Below are 18,685 nucleotides of genomic sequence, written 5' to 3'. Positions count from 1 at the left end.
GAGATAGTGCCAGTGATAGCAGAAGAGAGGGAAGAATGACACTAGACAAGACAAAAAAGCATGAGTGACATTGCAAGAGCAAACAGGAAGGGTAATTGTGTGAGACAGTATGCAAGAGAGGGAGAAAGACAGAAATGAAGAGTAATAAGACATGCGAGAGCAGGGAGTGCAAGAGAATGAGAGCAGCAGGCAAGGAAAAGCACACACAGGAGATAATGAAAGCATGACAGGCAGAATTCATGTGAGAGGGGAAGCACATGAGAGAAAGGGGGATGCATGCAGGAGGGAGGCTGTTGAGACAGACAAGATGCACCACACAGAGGTAAAGGGCACAACTGAAAGAGGAAAGGCTGTGGGAAGCCTGAGAAAGGGAGAAGGTGTGAGAGACAAAAGTAGAAGTGCAGAAGAAGGAAAGAGGCGAAGCATCAGAAAGGCAAAGCAAACAGTGATAGCAGGAGTGGGAGGAAGAAAAAGCACAGGTAAACATGCAAGCAAGATGAAAAATGTAATCAAAAGAGAGAAGTGTGTGAGAGAGGAATGAAGCACATGGGAGAGGGGGAATGCAAGATGAAGAGTTGGGAACAACAGGCATTGATAGAGGGAAGTACCTGAGAAAGCATAAACACAGCAGAAATGGCACACAAGTTAAGTGAAAGTAATAGGGAAAACACTAAAAAGAGGGAGGTAAAGCATGTCTGAGAAAGAAAACAGAGAGGTGTGATCCAAGAGAGAGACATGCATGGGATGGCAGAGACATTAGAAGTATGCCAGTTAGGAACAGAGAAGGGAGAGAAGGCAAGGTGAGGGAAAGGGATTGAGGCAGAGAGCAGTAGCGGAAGAGAAGGGACCAGAGAGAGGGTGGCAAGAGATGCAAGGGGCAGCATAAGAGAGACAAGAAAAGCCCACCTAAGAGACTGAAAACACAGGCAAGAGGGAAATCACATCAGTGAGGGAAGTATGCCAGAGAGTGCAACTCCATGTGAGAGAGGCAAAGCGAATCCACAAGAGCAGGAAAGCATCTGAATGAGGCAAAGCATAAGCACAAGGTAGGCAAAGTGCATACTGGAGATGAAGCATGTCAGGTGGGGTGATCAAGACAGGGTGAATGCTTGAGAGAGAAATCTAGAGGGAAAGGGGAGAGCAAGTACATCAGAGAGAGAGAAAAAGCACGACTGAGGCAATGGGAAAACGATAGAGACAAAGAGGGAGGGATAAAAAGGGCAAAAGAGATGGATACTTAGGAAGAAGTAGGGGTAGCTAGCAATAAGAAGAGAGAGAGCAAGCAACAGAGGTAGGGAAAGCATGAGAAATAGAGAAAATGCATGCACCAAAGTAGAAAAATGTGTCCTAGATGGAAAAGCACCCACAGGGGAGGAAAGAATGACAGAGAGAAGTGGGAGTGGCGAGAGGGAAGTGCAAAAGAAAGTAGCAGCAGTCAAGAAAGGCAAAGCATCCAAGAGAGTGAGGAAGGTCATGACAGAGGTAGTGTGAGAGAGGCAAAGAAAGTAAAGAAGAAGGAAGAGCACATGACACAGGGAAAGTGAATGGGAAAAAATGTCTGAGAAAAGTTAAAGCAAGGAGGGTGAAGAGAGACACAGTGGGGAGATGGGAACATCCAAGGAGGGACAGAGCAAGGGGGAAGGGAGACGAGGAAAGAGGAACAAGAGATTGAAAAGGGAAAGTGAGAGAAAGAAGGGGATTGAGAAAAACTGACTGTGGGAGAGAGGGGTAGCGTGAAAGAAGGTGGGGGAGCATAATACACAAAGCATGAGGGAGGGAAGGTACCAGCAGGAGAGAAAGAGATTGTGCAAAAGAACGCATGTTAGGGAGAGGGGCAGAGAAGGATAAGCAAGTGCAAGATAAAGAAGAAGCACATGCAAGGCTGAGAAACTATGGAGAGATGCAAAGCGCATGTGACAGGGCAAGGGAACCTGAGAGAAGGCAGGCTAAGAGAGAAGAAAGAATGTCACTTTGGGAAACTATGGAAAGGAGAGGGAAGGGAGAGAAAGTATGCCAGAGAAGAAAGATTATACAGGCAAAAAGCATTTGAGAGAGGGAGAGGGCAAATGAAGGGGGAAGAGAGAAGAAGTGAAAGTAAAAGGAAAATAAATTGAGATGGGAGAGAGACAAGAGTGTGAAGGGGAGAAAGTACAGGAGAGTATGAGAGTGAAGGGGGGAAGCAAGATAGATATACGGATAGCAAGGGTTAGCAAGGGCTGGCGGAAGAGAGGAAAAGTACAGGAAGCATGAACAAAAGGAAAACTGGAAGAAGGAGATATGAAAATTGTGCAACGGGGAGAAAAGCATGCAGGATAAGGAAAGAGAGACTGGGAATGCAAGGCAGAGAAGTAAAAGGCACAAGAGTGAGAAGGAAACACAAGAGAACAAAGAAATAAACAAGAGTCAAAGCACATGAGACACAAAAGGATAGCATGAGAGAGTGTCAGAGCGTGTGTAAGGAACAGAAACGCAGCCAAGAGAGACAGGGACAGTGGGGGGCATGCTGTGCATTAGAGGGAGGGATAATGAATGACAGAAAGGGGAAGGCATGAGAGAGAGACTGAAAGCATAAATGAGGGAATACAATACACAATAAAGGACATGTTTCAGAGATGGACAAGTGTGCAAGGGGTGACTGAAAATAAGACTCAGCAGCAAAGCAAAAGAGAGGGAGGGAAAATGAGGAAGAACAAGGAAGGGACAGGGGAACAGGATTCAGAAGGATGAGAGGGAAAGTGAGGGGAAAAGGAAACATGAGAGGGACAACAACAGATAGCAAGCAATAGCACAAGCAAAAGAAAGAGCAAGTGAGAAAGTGAAACCAAAAGAGGAGAACTGCAAAAGAAGGAACATGTTAGAGAAAGAGGAAAAACCTATCAGAGAGAGAAGGAAAGCGCACCTGAGAAAGAAGGGGAATTTGGGGTAGAAGAGAGAAAAATACATAGGAAAAATGAGAGCAAGAGAAAAGTGAGAGCAAGAGAAAGAAAAAGCAATGGGAAGACACCAGGGAGGAAAGTGAGGAACATGGAAGAAATGGAAAATAGAAAAGAAACATGCAAGAGCACAGATGCTCACAAGAATGTAAGAGATATGGAAACCAAGAGAGAAGTGATGCATGTGGTGAGGCAACATACATCAGAGAGAGTAGATGTGTTTAAGGTTGTAGGAGAGGGGAAGGATCTGTGAAAAAGGAGGCTGATCAGAATGGGAGGGAAAAGCACACCTACAAGAGGCAGACAGAGTTTCTGTGAGAGGGGAGGAACAAGGCCAAGAGGTAGGGAAAGGTTTGGAGGCCAGAGGGAACTAAGACAATGAAAAAGTACACTGCTAGGAGGGACAAAATATCTAAGAGAGAGAGACAAATGGAAGGGCAGAGAGAGGGAGTCCAGAGAAAGCCCAAGGCAAGCAGAGACAAGGAGGCAGAAGCTAAACAAAGAGAAGAAACATAAAAGTGAGATTGGGGGTAATTTGTGAGGGGAGAGAGAGAAATACAGATGTGCTTTGTCTTAGCACATCTAAGACAAAGGGAAAGCCCAAGAGACAGGTGGATAGAAAGGGAGAGAGTGGGATGCTGAGAGCAAAAAAGAGGGAGGGGGGGTAACAGAGAAACAGCAGTGAAGGGAAAGCACAAGTGAGAGACTGAAAGCACAAGAGAGAGGGAAAGTGCTTGCAAGGATGTGCCAAGAGGTGAGAAAGCACACAAGGAATGGAGACAGTGCAAGAGACAAAGCAAGGGAGAATGCAAAAAGGGAAGCACAAGAGAAAACAAATTATGGGAGAAGCAAAGTGAGTGAGGGAGAGAGGCAAAACATGTCTGGAAGAGAAGGAAAGCCATGGAACAGGGATACAACTGAGAGAGGAAAAGCACATCTCAGGGAGAGGGAAAGACAGAAGACAGAGCAGAAGAGATAGAGGTAGCAAAGAAGAGAAGCCAGAGACAGATGGAGACAGAGACTGATGGGGATAAGAAAGGTGAGAAGAAAGAGATGGAGAGTGAGATGGAGAGTTCAAGAGGGAGAGGAATGGTTGGGGGGTGTGATTGAGAGGGAGGGATAGTGAGCAGAAGAGAGTAGTGAGACAGAGAGTGGGACAGCAAGTGAGACAAGGATGATTGTGAGAGACAGAAAGCGTGAGGGAGACAAAGTGCTAACAGGGAAAAACTGAGAGATGGAGACACATGAGAGGGCAGGAGAGAACCTGAGACACAAAAGCAAGACAGAACAGGAGAATAAAGTGACTGAATTGACACACTGACAGCAAGGCACATAAGATAGCAGCAAAGCATATAAGAGAAGGAGAGTAGCAAAGCATGCACACAAGAGGCAAAGCTCATATGCACAAGAGGTAAAGCATGAGCACAAAAGACCGAGGAGAGAGAAAACATGCATTCAAGCAAAAAAGAGAGAAAGGTAAAGTACATCCACATGCAAAAAGGGAAGCTCAAGAGAAAACAAACCATGGGAGAAGCAAAGTGAGTGAGGGAGAAAGGCAAAACACATGAGAGGCAAAGCACAAACAAGGGAGCGGTAGAGCACACAAAAGATAAGCTCACATGAAAGGCAAAGTGTGTGAGAGAGAGGCAGCATGCATGCAAAGAAAACATGCACATGGGAGTGAAATGTACCTAAGGGGGGGAAGTGTGGAAGAGGGGGAAAATGCATGCAAGAAGGGGAATCACACAAGTGGAGGGAAGTACACACAAGAGGCAAAGGGTAAAGCACAAGGGCAAAGTGACAATGAGATAGGGAAGTATGGAATTACAAGGAAAAAAGCACATGAGAGAGGCTCAGCACAATATACAGGTGAAAGGCAGGAGAGGCAAAACATGCAGGAGAAAGCAAGCATCGGGTAGCAGGGAAAGTATGAGAGGAACATACATGCAAGAGGCAGAGCATATAGAATCATCTATGTTGGAAAAGATCTTAAGATCTTTATTTACAACCATTAACCCAGCACAGCCAAGTCCACCCCTAAACCCTGTCCCAAAGTGCCACATCTACACATCTAGACACCTCCAGGGATGGTGACTCAACTATTTCCCTGGGCAGCTTGTTCCAATGCTTGACAATCATTTCAGTGAAGAAATTTTTTCCCAATATCCAGTCTAAACTTCCCCTCACTCAGCTTGAGGTCACTTCGTTTTGTCCTATCACATGACACTTGGGAGAAGAGACCAACCCTCGCCTTGCTAGGACCTTCTGGTAGCTGCAGAGAATGACACCCTCCTTTTCTCCAGGCTAAACAACCCTGTTTCTCTCAGCTGCTCCTCATAACACCTATGTTCCCGACCCTCCACCAGCTTTTTTGACCTTCTTTGGGCACACTCCAGCACCTCAATGTCTTTCTTGTAGAGAGGGGTCCAGAACTGGACACAGAACTTGAGATGAGGCCTCACCAGTGCCAAGTACAGGGGAGCAGTTCCTGCCCTGGTCCTGCTGGCCACAGCATTGCTGATGCAGGCCAGGATGTCACTGGCCTCCTTGGCCACCTGGGCACGCTGCTGGCTCATGTTCAGCCTGCTGTCAACCAGCACCCCCAGATGGGGGCAGCTTTCCAGCCACTCTGCCCCCAGCCAGTAGCGCTGCATGGGTTGTGATTGAATTTTAGGACCTGACACTTGACCTTGTTGAACCTCATACAACTGTCTTGGCCCATCAATCCAGCCTCTACAGATCTCTCTGCAGAGCCTTCCTACCCTTCAGCAGATCAGACATCCCCAGCCAACTTGGTGTCATCTGCAAAGTGACTGAGGGTGCACTTGATCCTCTCATACAGATCACTGATAAGGGCATAGAAGAGGGATAGGCAAAGCACATGAGAATAAGGCAAAGGCTGTCAGAGAGAGGGGAAATATGGGTGCAGAGAGATAGAGAGGGGAAGCCTCAGAATGAGAGGGAATGTGAGAGGGGGAGAGAAGTGGGAAGGAACAACAGGGAAGTGGAAGAGGAACAAGGAGACAATGACAGAGGGAAGAAAGGAGGGGAAGCCACTGTGTACGTGGAAGGACTTAAGAAAGTTTCAAAGATAGAGACAGGAAATCCCTGAGGGAAGGAAAATGCAAATCTGAGGGGAAGAAGATCAGGTTCAAGACAAGCCAAAAGCAGGGTATGGCTGGGAGAAGCTTTACAGATTTAGTGGAAAAGCTATACAGACAGAAGGTACAGGGAGCGAGTGGGAAGGAGAAAGCACAAGAGAGATTCTGCAAGCTTAAGAGAAGGAGAGTGCATGAAAGAAAGTCTGTCAGAGACTGGAAAGCATACAGAGGAGAAAGTAAGAGACAAAGAGGCAAAGTGGCAATGAGGGAGGGAAGGGCTAGGGGAAGAAAAGGTATGCAAGAGAGAAGATGTGAGAGAGGAGGAGGACCCAGGTAAAAAATTTAACTTGGGACAGAGGAAGAGTGCAAGGAATTTGAATTTGAAAGCATCTGAGTCTGTGTGCAAGCTAGAATATCTGTGAGACATAGCAAAGCATGCAAGAAAGGAGAAAAGATACAGAAGGGAAAGGAAGACACAAAAAGGAAAAACAAGAGAGAGAAGGATGCACAAGACAAAGATACACAGGAGACCAAATGTGCACAAGAAAGTAAGCACAGGAAAGACAAGCACATTCATGTGAAAGAGGGAGAGTATTCCCACGCATGCAAGAGGGAGAAAGTGCATGCACAAGGAGAATGCATGCATGAGAGTGGGAAGCATGCAAGGAGGAAGCTGCAAGATGGGAACACACAGAGAAGGAAAGGAGCACCCAAAGAGATAGAAGTGTGCCAGCCAGGGAAAGAGCATAAAAGTGAGGGAAGCAGGCAAGAGAGACAGAGAGAGGCATGTGAGAGAAGGTGGAAGGCTGTATGAGAGGGGGAGAAGTGCATTAGAGAAAGTGGAAAGAGCACACAGGGCAGGGAGAACGCACGCATGAGAAGGAGAAAGTACGACTGGGAGAGGCAGAAAGTGAGCATGAGAGAGGGGAAAAGCACGATGGGTAGTCATGAAAGGAGAAGTCTGAGGGAGAAAGTATGTGAGGAGGAAGGCACACGCGGAAGCATAAGACAGGGGGAAGCACGCTTGCAAAGGGACAGAAGCATGAGAGGGACAGAAGTGAACTGGGGAGGAGAGCAGGAGAGTAGGGAAGCCCATGGAAGAGAGGTAAGCAACTGTGAGGAGAGAAAGCACGTATGTGAGAGGCGGGAAGCACAAATGTGTGAGAGGTGGGTAAAGTCTGCACACAGAAAAAGCAGGGAACATCCAAGTATGAGGGATGATGAAAGCACAGGCATGAGAGACAGGGAAAGTGCACAAGGAGGGCAAGGGTCTGTGACAGGCTAGAAAAGTAAGAGAGGAAAAGCTGGGGTGGGGGATACAGGGAGAAGACAAGTGTAGTGCAAGACAGAGACAGAGACTGGGATAGCAAGAAAGAAGCGTGAGTAAAGGTGTAAGAACCCTGTGTAAAACCACACCCAGGTGCCCCAGTTTGGCTGGGACACCTCATGTGCATGAATAAATACGTACTCTTGTAATTCTGTGCTTTCTGTCCTGGTGAGTCAGAGAGAGAGAGAGGGGAAGCACACAGGAAAGTGCAACTTCATTTTATAACAGCACCAAGCTTCACAGTCCTTCCTCTACTATCAGCTGTGTGGACTAATTAAAATCTTCTTAGATGCCAGTACAGACAAACCTAACCCCTTTCATCAGAATTTACTAAAATTCTGTACCCAGTACCTACAATTTTTGAAAATAACATGCCCCATGACCACCTGTTATCCTGCAATTCTGATGAAAGTTAGCTTTCCTCTGTTATGTTCCAGTAGCTATGGTTCAGTAACAATAGAAAGAACTGCCATAAGTTGATTTACAGACTCAAAACTTAACCAACATTCCTTTCATTATTTTTTCACCTTTTCAGTGGTTTTTTAAGTCTTTCCAGAGCCCTGCTAGCAGTTTCTGGCTAGACTGTCATTATTCTTTGAGGATACTCTGTGTGCTTACCATTGGATCACAAAATTTTCCCTAGGTTACTCATGCCCAACATTGTTAATGTTGATTCTCCTAATATATTCAATAAGCTTATGTGTGTATTAACATTGAATGAACTTTTTTGTGTCAGCAGCATTTGGAAACCTAACCATACAGGATGACAGAAAAATATTGTCTCACAAGACAGAGATTCCAAATAAAAATAAAGGACAAATACAGCAAAGTGATACTGCATACCTGCACTCTAGGTAGAGTAAGAGACAGTTTGCAGCTCTACAGATGTACTGAAAACTAGAAGACTGTACAGTCAACTAAGCTATATGCTCTTAAGCATATCTCTGTAAGTCACATGAACACCAGAAGAGCAAGAGGAAGAAGACAATGTAACCATGACAACCTCAAATCAGAGCTTGGGCAGAAACAAAAAAGATTTTCAGAATGCTTTCAATTCAATACTACCCACAAAGAAAAAGTGATAGACCACTTTAATTAAAAAGCATATCTGATGTGCATATGTGACGTGATCTCTACCCAAGCCTGCAGTTCTCTTGATGAGAACAATCTCATGGCAATGGCAGTATGTAGCATCAATAAGACCATTTAAAAGCTGAGTGGCTAACTCTACAATGCATTTGGGCAGTAGCTAGCACACTGGAGCATGAGTTGTCAATTAGGGGCATCACTCACTACTAGAAAACAAACCTCATGTTGGATATGCTCACTCTACCAAAAACTACGTCATAATTTTTTAAGTTATAAATCTGTTCAGATGCTTAATTCTATCTACAGAAAGCAGAAATAAACTAACCTACCCCAAATCTGTGTATTTATAAATTCTGTGCGCGCAATTTTCCTTAATATTTACACAGAAAGTGCTCCAGCTCCTAAAGCACAGCTGCAAAGCTGGTCCATGGAGCAAGACGATGACATCTGTTTTGCAAATGGCTTTGAAGCAACTTGTCATTCATTTATGACAAAGGCAACCCTACTTTGCTGGATCACTTTCTAATAAGAAAATACTTTTCAATGCTAAAAGTCATGGATGCCTGATGGAAACCTCACAGGGAAAGTTAGTGTCTCCCCAGTATGACAAAGGAATGAATAAAGAGGTATCCATCAAAGAGCAGTAGCTAAGTCTGAGAGGAATCTTCAGCTACCTCTACAATGACAGTATCTCAGGAAATACTCTTCCAGTTTGTGGCAATAAAACCCCAGCCCAACTTTATCAAATCACTTCCACATTTCCATGCACATCAGTGAACAAGTAAATAACTTCTTCTGTACTGTTTTTATTTATTTAGAGAGTGGGGCTGCTAGCAGCACAATAGATAAAAAGTATTACCATTCTAGAGAATGCAGCAATGTATATTCTTAGATGTAAACATTTTTTCAGCTTTAATTAACCTAAGAAGAGAGAATGGAGTGAAACCCAAAGAATAAAATACTACTTGTATAAAATACCAAAGGGTTCAGTGTAAAATGTTTGTATCATTCCTTTGTCTTTAGGATGGCTACACTTTCTGCCTAGGACTCAAAAAAAAGTATATTGAAACACTCACTGCACGTCCACCCTATGCCAGAAAGAAAAATAGTTAATGTATTAACATGGATTGTGAATGGGGGACTCAACGAATCAAACACATGAGGCTAAAAATGGCAAAAGCTGATATTAACTGCTGAAATTCCTTTAGCTAGCATGCCTTCCTAGTTGTGTTTAGATCAGTATTATAAAAGAATTCACAGTGAAACTTAAGTTTGCTGTGCTGGAATCCCACATTAAGAAAGTCAAGGCATAGCATTAAAGTTATGCAACTATTAACACCCTCCTGTTGGGCATAACTTCCATTTTCAACATCTGAAAGCCATTTACTAACATGAAAACACTGTTACAACTTTTATCACTGAGGAAGAAAAGCCAATAGGCATGCAGCCTTCAATGCTAGGAAACAGCCACCAGTTCACCCTGACACTTAACTCATTAAACTGATTAAAACACAGATTCCAATGTGCAGGTAATCTAAAAACTACCACGATGCCTAGCTGAAGAGTTGTAATTACAGAATACTGTGAACATCACCCACATAACAATTTTGTTTGGGTAGGAACTTGAAAACTGAATCCATCTGGAGTGTACTGCACAGTGAGGCCATATAATATAGGTCAGATGATCCAACAACATGGCCCCTTTCCAGTCAAGGATCCAAAAATACAAAGTTCTACCTCAGATCAGACCAATAGAGTAGTCACTGTAAAAACTATCCTTTACATGAATGAGGTGCTCCCTGGAATTTATGCAAGTCACACACAGAACACTTGGTTAAGTTCAGGCACCAGTTTAATCAGTACTCCCTGTCTCAAAAACAGTTTCAAGAGTTATTGCACAGTTTCCATGGAGACTGAACCTAAAGAATTCTTCTTTCTATTTCTGTCTGTGAAAATCCCATCACATTTAAGCTGCCAAGTTTCTCAGGAGAGCCTGAAAGATTAAAAGTGGCAGTTATATCCATGTTAGTGTCTATCACATGCCACTTAATTATTTTGGAAACATATTTACCTTTCCATATGAGGAAAATATCTTACAGTTTCACATGTTTGATCAGATGGAAGCAAATTATTTAAGGACTTCCAACTACATTTCCAAAGCAAATGTATTATCTGAAAACCTCCTTATCTTCTATTCCATCTTACCATACTGGTCAAAGATATATGAGCTACATGTATCTAATGCACTTCCACCTTAATGTCTCTCACTGAATGCCCACAGGCAAACTGATGCAGTCCAGGCTAGGAAAGGTGGATAGTCAGGTGGAATGAAAATTATTGAGATACCGCACAAAGTCCACCTGGAGGCCAGTCACCAATGATCAACAGGATGTCACACTGGGGCCAATACCATTTCATGTCTTCATTAATGACCTGGGTGATGGGACAGTGTCCCCTCAGCCAGTCTGCACACAACACAGAACTGGGAGGAGTGCTCTGTTCAGGAGGTGGGTCTGCAGACGGGTCTGCTGCCACTCAGGGGCATCTCAACAGGCTACAGAAATGGACTGACAAGAAACTCAAGAAGTTCAACAAAGGGAGATGCCAAATTCTGCACCTGGGGAAAAGTAAACCCATGCACCAGAACAGGTCTGGGGCTGACCATGTGGAAAGCAGCTTGGCAGAGGGCATATGTTACTCTTGCTGGACAAAAAGCTGAGCATGAGCAAGCAATGTTCCCATGAAACAACCCAGGGCTGCAGGTGGAAAAGCAGAGCCAGCAGGTTGAGAAAGGTGATCTTTCCTGTCTGCTAAGCAGTGGTGAGATCTCGTCTGGAGTTCTGGATCCAGTTGTGGGCTCCCCAGTACAAGACAGACATGGGTGTACTGAAGTGAGTCCACTGAAAGCTCACAAAGATGATTAAGGGATTGGAGCATCTGACATATAGTGGGAGGCTGAGAAAGCTGGGATTGTTTAGCCTTGAGTAGAGTAAGCTCAGCAGGGTTCTCACCACCATTCATAAAAGTCTCATGGGCAGAGGTGAAGAAGATGTACTGAGACTCTTCTCACTGGTGCTCAGTGAAAGGATGAAAGTCAATGGACATAAATTGATATACAACAAATTCCACTTAAACACCAGTAAACAACTGGTTAACTGCAAGTGTTGCCATACACTGGAACAGGTTGCTCAAGGAGGCCCTGGAGTATCCCTATTGGCTCCAGCTGACCTTCCTTTGGACAGGAGGGCTGGACTCCAGACTCAAGTATTCTCTGGTTTCATAAATGCAAAATGAAGAAAGTGGGAAAGGTATACATGTGTACTTGCCCTTAGACAGTGATGCCCATTGGAACTCAGCCTCAAAGAACTTCATCAAGAAGCTCTGGTAAGCCAACACAACAGATGCAGCTGTAAATTACATGGGCTCTGCTAAGCGGTTGGAATAAACAAAAATAGCCCTGAAGTCAGTTTTCCCTGTCTAGGTCAACCTGCAGGATGCTAGGCTCTTTGCTAAGAACGGCACTGCTGAGTGGTTCTGGGGACATCCATTCATCTAAGACTGTACCAGGATGGGTCAGGAATCCTGACGACATCCTGTGGCAATATAATGGGACCCACTCAGCACGCTCCACAAAGAAGGGCAGCTGATTCTTTTAGACCTTCCCATCTGGAGGAAGTGGGGAAAGGATCTTCATCTTGCTCTCAGGACCACATTAAAAAGGAAAGGGTTTGAATTTCACTGACCAAGGCACATTGCTTATAGGACAGTTATCAAGAAGCTTTTATAAAGAATATCCTATGGCATTTAGCAGTTTTTTTAAGAAGTTCAGTCTCCCATACATTTAAGAAAACACATGAAGCAAATGATCCTCTGCCTTCTGCATTTCCAGCTTTGGTTCCAACAAATATCAACAAGGTAATGAGACAATCATTTGGACAGCAATGGCAAAGCACAAGAGTAAAATAAAAGGCATACAGACCAAGTTTTGAGCAGATTAACATACCAATTTAAGTAAGTCCCAGCAGCTAGAGATTCCAGTCCATTTTTGTGCACTGTTCCATAGAGGAAACAACCTTACCAATTGACCCAAATGAATCTTAAAAATGGCTACAGACACAAGCTGCTCAATGGAATCTACTTACATAAGTGATGTGGGTATTATAGGCCGTAGCTACCCACTTGAGCACAGGTTAAACCAGCACTGTACCTGGCAACACTAATAGCTGAGCTTTTAATCTGCAAAAATTCAACCAAGAAAACATCAGAACAACAACCAACACTACTACAGAGGCATATTATTTGAAACAATATTAAACAAGTACAGATAAAGATTTTGTTACAGAAAGTTTTTCATTATTTTGTTAGAAGAGCTTTCAAAAAACATGCTATATGGTATCATTTTCTCTTCATTGTATGTTAGTGTTCATCACAGTCTGCAGTTTAGGTTTTAAACAATGTTAAAACTGCAGCTCTTTAAATTATGGGAACTCTTACTCTTTCCCCTTCCCTCCCCAGACAATAGCATGAGCAGTTTACTGTGCTCAGAGTCCTCCAAGCACAAGCAAAAAGTGTCAGTTTCAAAGCACCTACAGTGTAACAGTGAAGAATGGAAAGTGGGCCTGCTAAAAAAAACCCAACACAACATGAACAAGGTTGTGAACAGTGAAACCATACAGAACTGTTTTAAACAAAGCATGGCAGAGGTATAAAAGAATTGGGAAAAACAGGACATTAATAGAATGCAAGCAATACCCGGGTTCATGGGTTACATATTTCCTAGAAGACAAGTGGCAGCATTTTTTATATGTACATGAGCACCCTTCTTAAAGAGAGTTGAAAGAACAGAGAAAACTTGAAGAGCTTGGATACTAGAAAAATGTATTGATGGAGCAAAGGAGTAACTAAAGCTAAACTGAGGAGTGTTAGAGTTAAAACTTAATCTGGTGTCAAGTCACCAGGCAGTAAGGAAAATTCAAGAAAAGGATCTCTTGTCTCTTAGGATCAAGACATCAATAATAAGTGTATTCCCCATCTACTCCTCCTGAAGCAAAAAAAATACCAGAATGAACAGAGAAAAGGCTGGCTTTCAGAAGCCAGAACACCAGTACTTAGACCGTACCAATCTATGTAAGACCAAAAATGACTTCAAGCTAGCTGGCCTCAGGCCAGACTCAGAGTGAGTCTCAATCTACACTAAGGTATGCATTACTAGAGCAATACAACGGTCCAGCACTGGGCTGCTTAATTCCACAGCAACCAAGCAGAGTTGCTAGACATCTTTAGAGAGCAATATAGCAGACAGACAAATCAGCCAATAAAGGTTAATCACTGTGAATACCTGTTAAAGGTGCCTGTTAATACAGAACGATGGAACACAGTGACTGTGCAGGGATTTAGTCAGTTAGAACAGGTCCCTGCTGGCTCAAAAACCCCCTAGACAGTGCAGCTGGATCAGCTGGGGATCCCATCTCCTTACACCTTTAACGAACACACATCAGCCAACACAAGTTCACAGTGTAGGCATAGCCCAAAACAAACAAGCAGAAGACAAAAGTCAAAAAACCAAAAAGCACTGACACAATGAGACTGGATGAAACTGTAGATAAAAGGGACTCAGAGATTTACAGAGGATGACAATGCATAAGGCAAAAACCTGTGATAAACTCAATACTGCCTAAAAATCCCATCTGCCAATCCTACTGCGACATTTTCTTCATCAATTAAAAAAAATGCATTTCAATTCCACAGATAACAGAGAAAAGACTCTGAGATAGTAAGAATTTAGTCACTGTCAAATGTTATTTCTGTGAAAATATATCAAGTTTTTGAATTTTGGCATTGATAGGATACAATAAAGAACTCACAACTCCTCTGTCTATTTTAACATTCTGCATCACTCCCTTTGAGTACCCTGAATAAGGAGTTAAAAACAATTTTAGAGAGTCCAATTGGATTTTACATGTACACTCTTAAATTACCAGGCATTTTTCAACTGTCTTCTTAAAACTCTGAAGCACTAACTCATTTTAACTTATCCGCCACACAAGATACACAAAGCACAAATATTTTATCGACAAATGACTGCAATAACCAGTAACATACGATAATATAAGTATGGTTTATTCATAAAATGTTACATGTCACTATGTCAAAGAAGGACAGACATTCAAAGAACACCATGTTAGTTAAGTCTGAATTCTATTCTATTCCTTTAAAAAGTCTTTCTTGGTTCTCTGACTCAATAGGTTCTGAGAAGAATGTTTTCAGGCAGAACATGCTGTCACAACAAAACGTAATAAAATTTTAAGTAATTTAGCACAGCAAACTGAGAACGCATTCAGAGAAAAAAAATTAGTGAAACATACATGCATATTCCCAGCACAAAACTTCTGCAAATAAAATGAAACTGGAAGAGTTAGGTGATACAAATCCATGCCTAAGAAAGAACATGCATTTTCTTAATAGAAAACTAACTTCAAAGGGAAAAAAAAAAATTACGTGACCAAAAACTATTTCTTTGACAAAACATACACTTTATGGATGGTATTTATATCTGCAGTACACAGAGGAGCACTACTTTAGTTCAAAGCATGATTACCTGCTAACTTCAGAACTTAAGTAGCACAGCAGATGAATGGCCCAAAGAAAAGGTCCCGCATATGTTGCAAACGCCGTAAGGAAGATAGCTGGTATCTCCACATAGCTTTCCAGTCCCACAAAACCTGCTGAAACGTCCACAGTAGCAATGCCATTTGAATTTCCCTGAAAATAGAGATAAAATTGCAAATACTCAAATACCCCCAAAGACACATTTAGAATACATTAGAATAATATTAATTGTTGCGCCATTTAAAGACTTACTCTTTAAGCCACTTTAGAGTACAGCTGTATTCTTTACATCTGAATTTTAATAAAACAGCATACCAAACAAATGCTTTTATTTAGGATTTACAGACTAATGAAGGCATAAACAGCATGCTATTTTGCATATTTTGTCTGCAAATAAACATGACTATTGTTTAATAAATTACATTAAAAATAATCTAAAGAAAGCGCCTACACTTTCTGATTTCAGTTGCACTAATGAAAAAAAGCATTTTTCATCACACATGCTTCAAACACAAGATTTTAGGACTGCTGCCTAAAATTACACCAGGAAATAAATATTTCTTGCCCTTAGAGACAACAGGACTCTAATTTAGAGCTGTAATGGAACATTACATCGCCCACCTGCCTGTCCCATGGCACAAGTGTCTGCATGTAAACAGATTAAGATAGGAAAATATAGAAAGGTTTCTGCTACCCAAGTGTTATACCACAAAAGACTGCACTGAAATGGACCAAAAGTCAGCCTAGATAGCCTGAATCATCAATAAAAGACATTTAAAACCTAGTAAATGAAAAAAGAAGGAACATACAGCAAGTAAAGTATCAAGACTTGTGTATTTTATGTAGTTTTCCAGTGATCAAAACCACTAAATACCAAGGAATAATATAAAATGGAAGGAACTGTTTTTGACTGAAAATCCCCAAGTATTTAACTTTACTCAAATACCTAAAGCAGCAAATACACCCTGTGATTAAGGCAGAATGGCCAGTTACCCCAGGAAAGGAGTGCTATCATCATATACACATCTGCCACAGAGTCCAGAGCGCACGAAAAAGCACCAAAAATAGGTAGTTTTTCAGGTACATAACTAAGCAGCTACCAGTGACAGTAAAAAGAAAAAAAATGTTCCTGAAACAGCTCTAAAATCTAAGAGGAGAAAGCCATCCATGTTGACAGAACCCTTCAGAGTTCATTATAAGTAGTCACTGTCCTCGTGGATCCTACCATGAAGATGTCCTCAACATGTAAGGGGAGTCTGAAGCTGTAAAGAGGGCAGTAAGGTATGAATTTTACAAAGACATCACACAGCAGAAAAATCTTCACTTATGACCGTCAGTCTTCCTCATTTTGTTTTTCATCATGCACCACTGTAGTAAATTACTGTTACACTGCACCAGTGTAATAAATTACTGTTATGCATTTAGTGTAATTTTAAGCAATGACAGGAACAGAGCAAAGAATAACTAATGATGAGCAGCTAAAGAAAAGGCGTATCTGTGCCCTAGAACGTGTAAGATGAGATTGGAAAAGAAAGCTGTAAATTAAGGCTACTCCTCAGGTTTAAGGGGTATAGACTGAGGTCATGGCAAGAGCAGAAAGGTCAAGTGTAGCACTTTGAAAGCAGGGCAGGGTGCTTCTCCTCAATGAACGAAGGTTTGACAGGGACAGGTAGGGAGAGAACCTGCCTTCTTTTCCCCCGTGCCTGTCCACAACATCAGGTCTTTTCCCCACCACAACTTATTTTTCACTTCCCTCCTTCTCTGCATGATGTGTGCAGAGTAGAAAAGCTGAGACATCAGGAGATCATGCTCATGCCACGAAGAGCTGAAACATCTCTTTAACACTGTTTACTCCACCTTGTTCTATACCTACATCATTTTAAACAAAGTCAAAGACAGAGGGAGTGAACTCGGTGTAGAAGGAACTCAGTTTGTTGAGGAGAAGGGCGGAGAGCATTGTTCCTTCCTGGTTTCTTCTTGCCCTCACTGCCTCCCCAAGGGGAGTAACTCTTTGTGCCCTGTTCTGCAGGACCAGTGACATGCACTGCAGCACTGCATTTATTCTTGCTCTTTCTCACATGTAGTGGGATGAGAAGGTTCCCCAGGATGCCAAGGTTCTGCTGTCTGCAGACAGACCCTTGCAGGTTTCAAGACCCCAAGCAATCTGGTTTGAACCTCACAGTTGACATTGCTCTGAAAACAGGATGGAACTATGGGCCTTCTGGAGTCCTCTCCAATGTAAATCACCCTACAATGCTTTGAAATCATAACAAGAGAAAGCTACAAGCCATTTGAAAACATCACTCAGTCCATCTCTTTACCTAGAGGCAAGATGAATTAGATATAAATGATTCTAAAAATGTACAAACCTATTCTGTTTTCTTCCAATGATAAAAAGTATAAACAAGTCTTAAAGGTTTTGAGACTGTATTTTCCTTCTCTTGTTCTGCAGATATACTGCACTAAGGATGGAAAGAAACCCACACTAATAAATAAACATGTGGAATTTTTGTTCATTTATAAGCTTTCATCCAAGGTAATGAAAATATTTTTAAGACATATTTGCTGCAAAATAGATTTTTTAGGAGCTGCTTTAGTTAAGAGGAACAATCAACTCATTTGTTTCTATTCTCACTGCATTTGAAGGGTAAGTGGAAATGATAAAGATACAGCATACTTTTGAGAAGTTACTGATGAGTGACAAGATGTGGACGACAACTCAAGAGCTTAAGAGAACACAATCAACCATTCAAGCTCATTGAAAAATTCATCAAGAGGTTCTTGAGCTTGCAATATCTTAATAAATAAGAAGCATTCTGACAAAATGTATTAATTTAATACATTTTTGACAATACTGGAGTATTTTTAACTTCAACTTTTGCACAAAGTGTTAAAAAAGCAAAGACCCTACTTACTAAAACAAGATTAAAAAACAAATTGGTTTTACCCAGTCCCACATAAATAACACAGAAGTTTATCCAGACAATCTCTAAAAACCTCCAAGCATGAAGACTGTACCTATGTGAGCAACCTTTTCCATGGCTTACTATTCACAAAAATCTTGCTAAAAGGCTGGAAAAATGAGATAATGTGTAGTTTTCCCATTTAAGTTACAACTGTTCAATAAATTTGTGTTTTAGGTTCAAATTGTGAGAGAATGGAAAAGACCAGCTGGTTCTGCAAGGGAAGGTAAGCTGCAAAATGAGCATGAAAACAAGGCAGGTGAGAGCAGTAAGTCAGGACTGTGCAGTGGCAATGTCCAAGTCAGGGCTGGATCTGGAGACAGTGATCAGGGCCAGATGCAATCCAGGGATTACAAGTCTGTCCAAGATTAGGTCAAAAAGCCCAGCCACCAGGTCCAGGTCTAGGTCAGGATCAAGAAAGTACAAGACAGGCACAGACACACCTGATTACCCAGCTGTGGTACAGCACAGACAGTAAAGCATCAGATTAAAGCAGTTCCAAAAAGGAAAGTAGTGTCAGGCCCTTCTAGCTTTTTTCCCAACAGCTTCTGCCTACGAAGGAGATGATGTTGAACCCTGCTAACTAAACTCCTAGAGAGAGATGCAATCAGGGTCCTGACACAGATGAAGCATAGAATGCAAAACTGAGTGTAAGATCAAAGT

The 18,685-nt window shown here is 42.3% G+C and overlaps 1 protein-coding gene across 6 annotated transcripts in view; it reads right to left on the bottom strand.

Moving 5' to 3' along the window:
- Nucleotides 1–18,685, bottom strand: part of PIGG (phosphatidylinositol glycan anchor biosynthesis class G) — a 90,019-nt gene that overhangs the window by 18,874 nt on the left and 52,460 nt on the right. For 4 of the 6 annotated variants that reach the window (XM_027745152.2, XM_039379307.1, XM_039379309.1 and 1 more), the window contains one exon: nt 15,049–15,212. In XM_027745152.2, the coding sequence (XP_027600953.2) occupies nt 15,049–15,212 (164 nt within the window). Of the gene's footprint in view, nt 1–12,453; nt 12,687–14,549; nt 14,728–15,048; nt 15,213–18,685 lie in introns of those variants that run through there. The other 2 variants (XR_005562815.1, XM_039379308.1) reach the window with 2 other exon arrangements.

The sequence above is a fragment of the Pipra filicauda genome, unplaced genomic scaffold (genome assembly GCF_003945595.2).
Source record: "Pipra filicauda isolate LSUMZ 115617 unplaced genomic scaffold, ASM394559v2 scaffold163_size1657671_pilon, whole genome shotgun sequence".
NCBI lineage: Eukaryota > Metazoa > Chordata > Aves > Passeriformes > Pipridae > Pipra > Pipra filicauda.
Note: the sequence above shows the minus strand (reverse complement) of the source record. Positions and strands in the feature narration are given on the sequence as shown.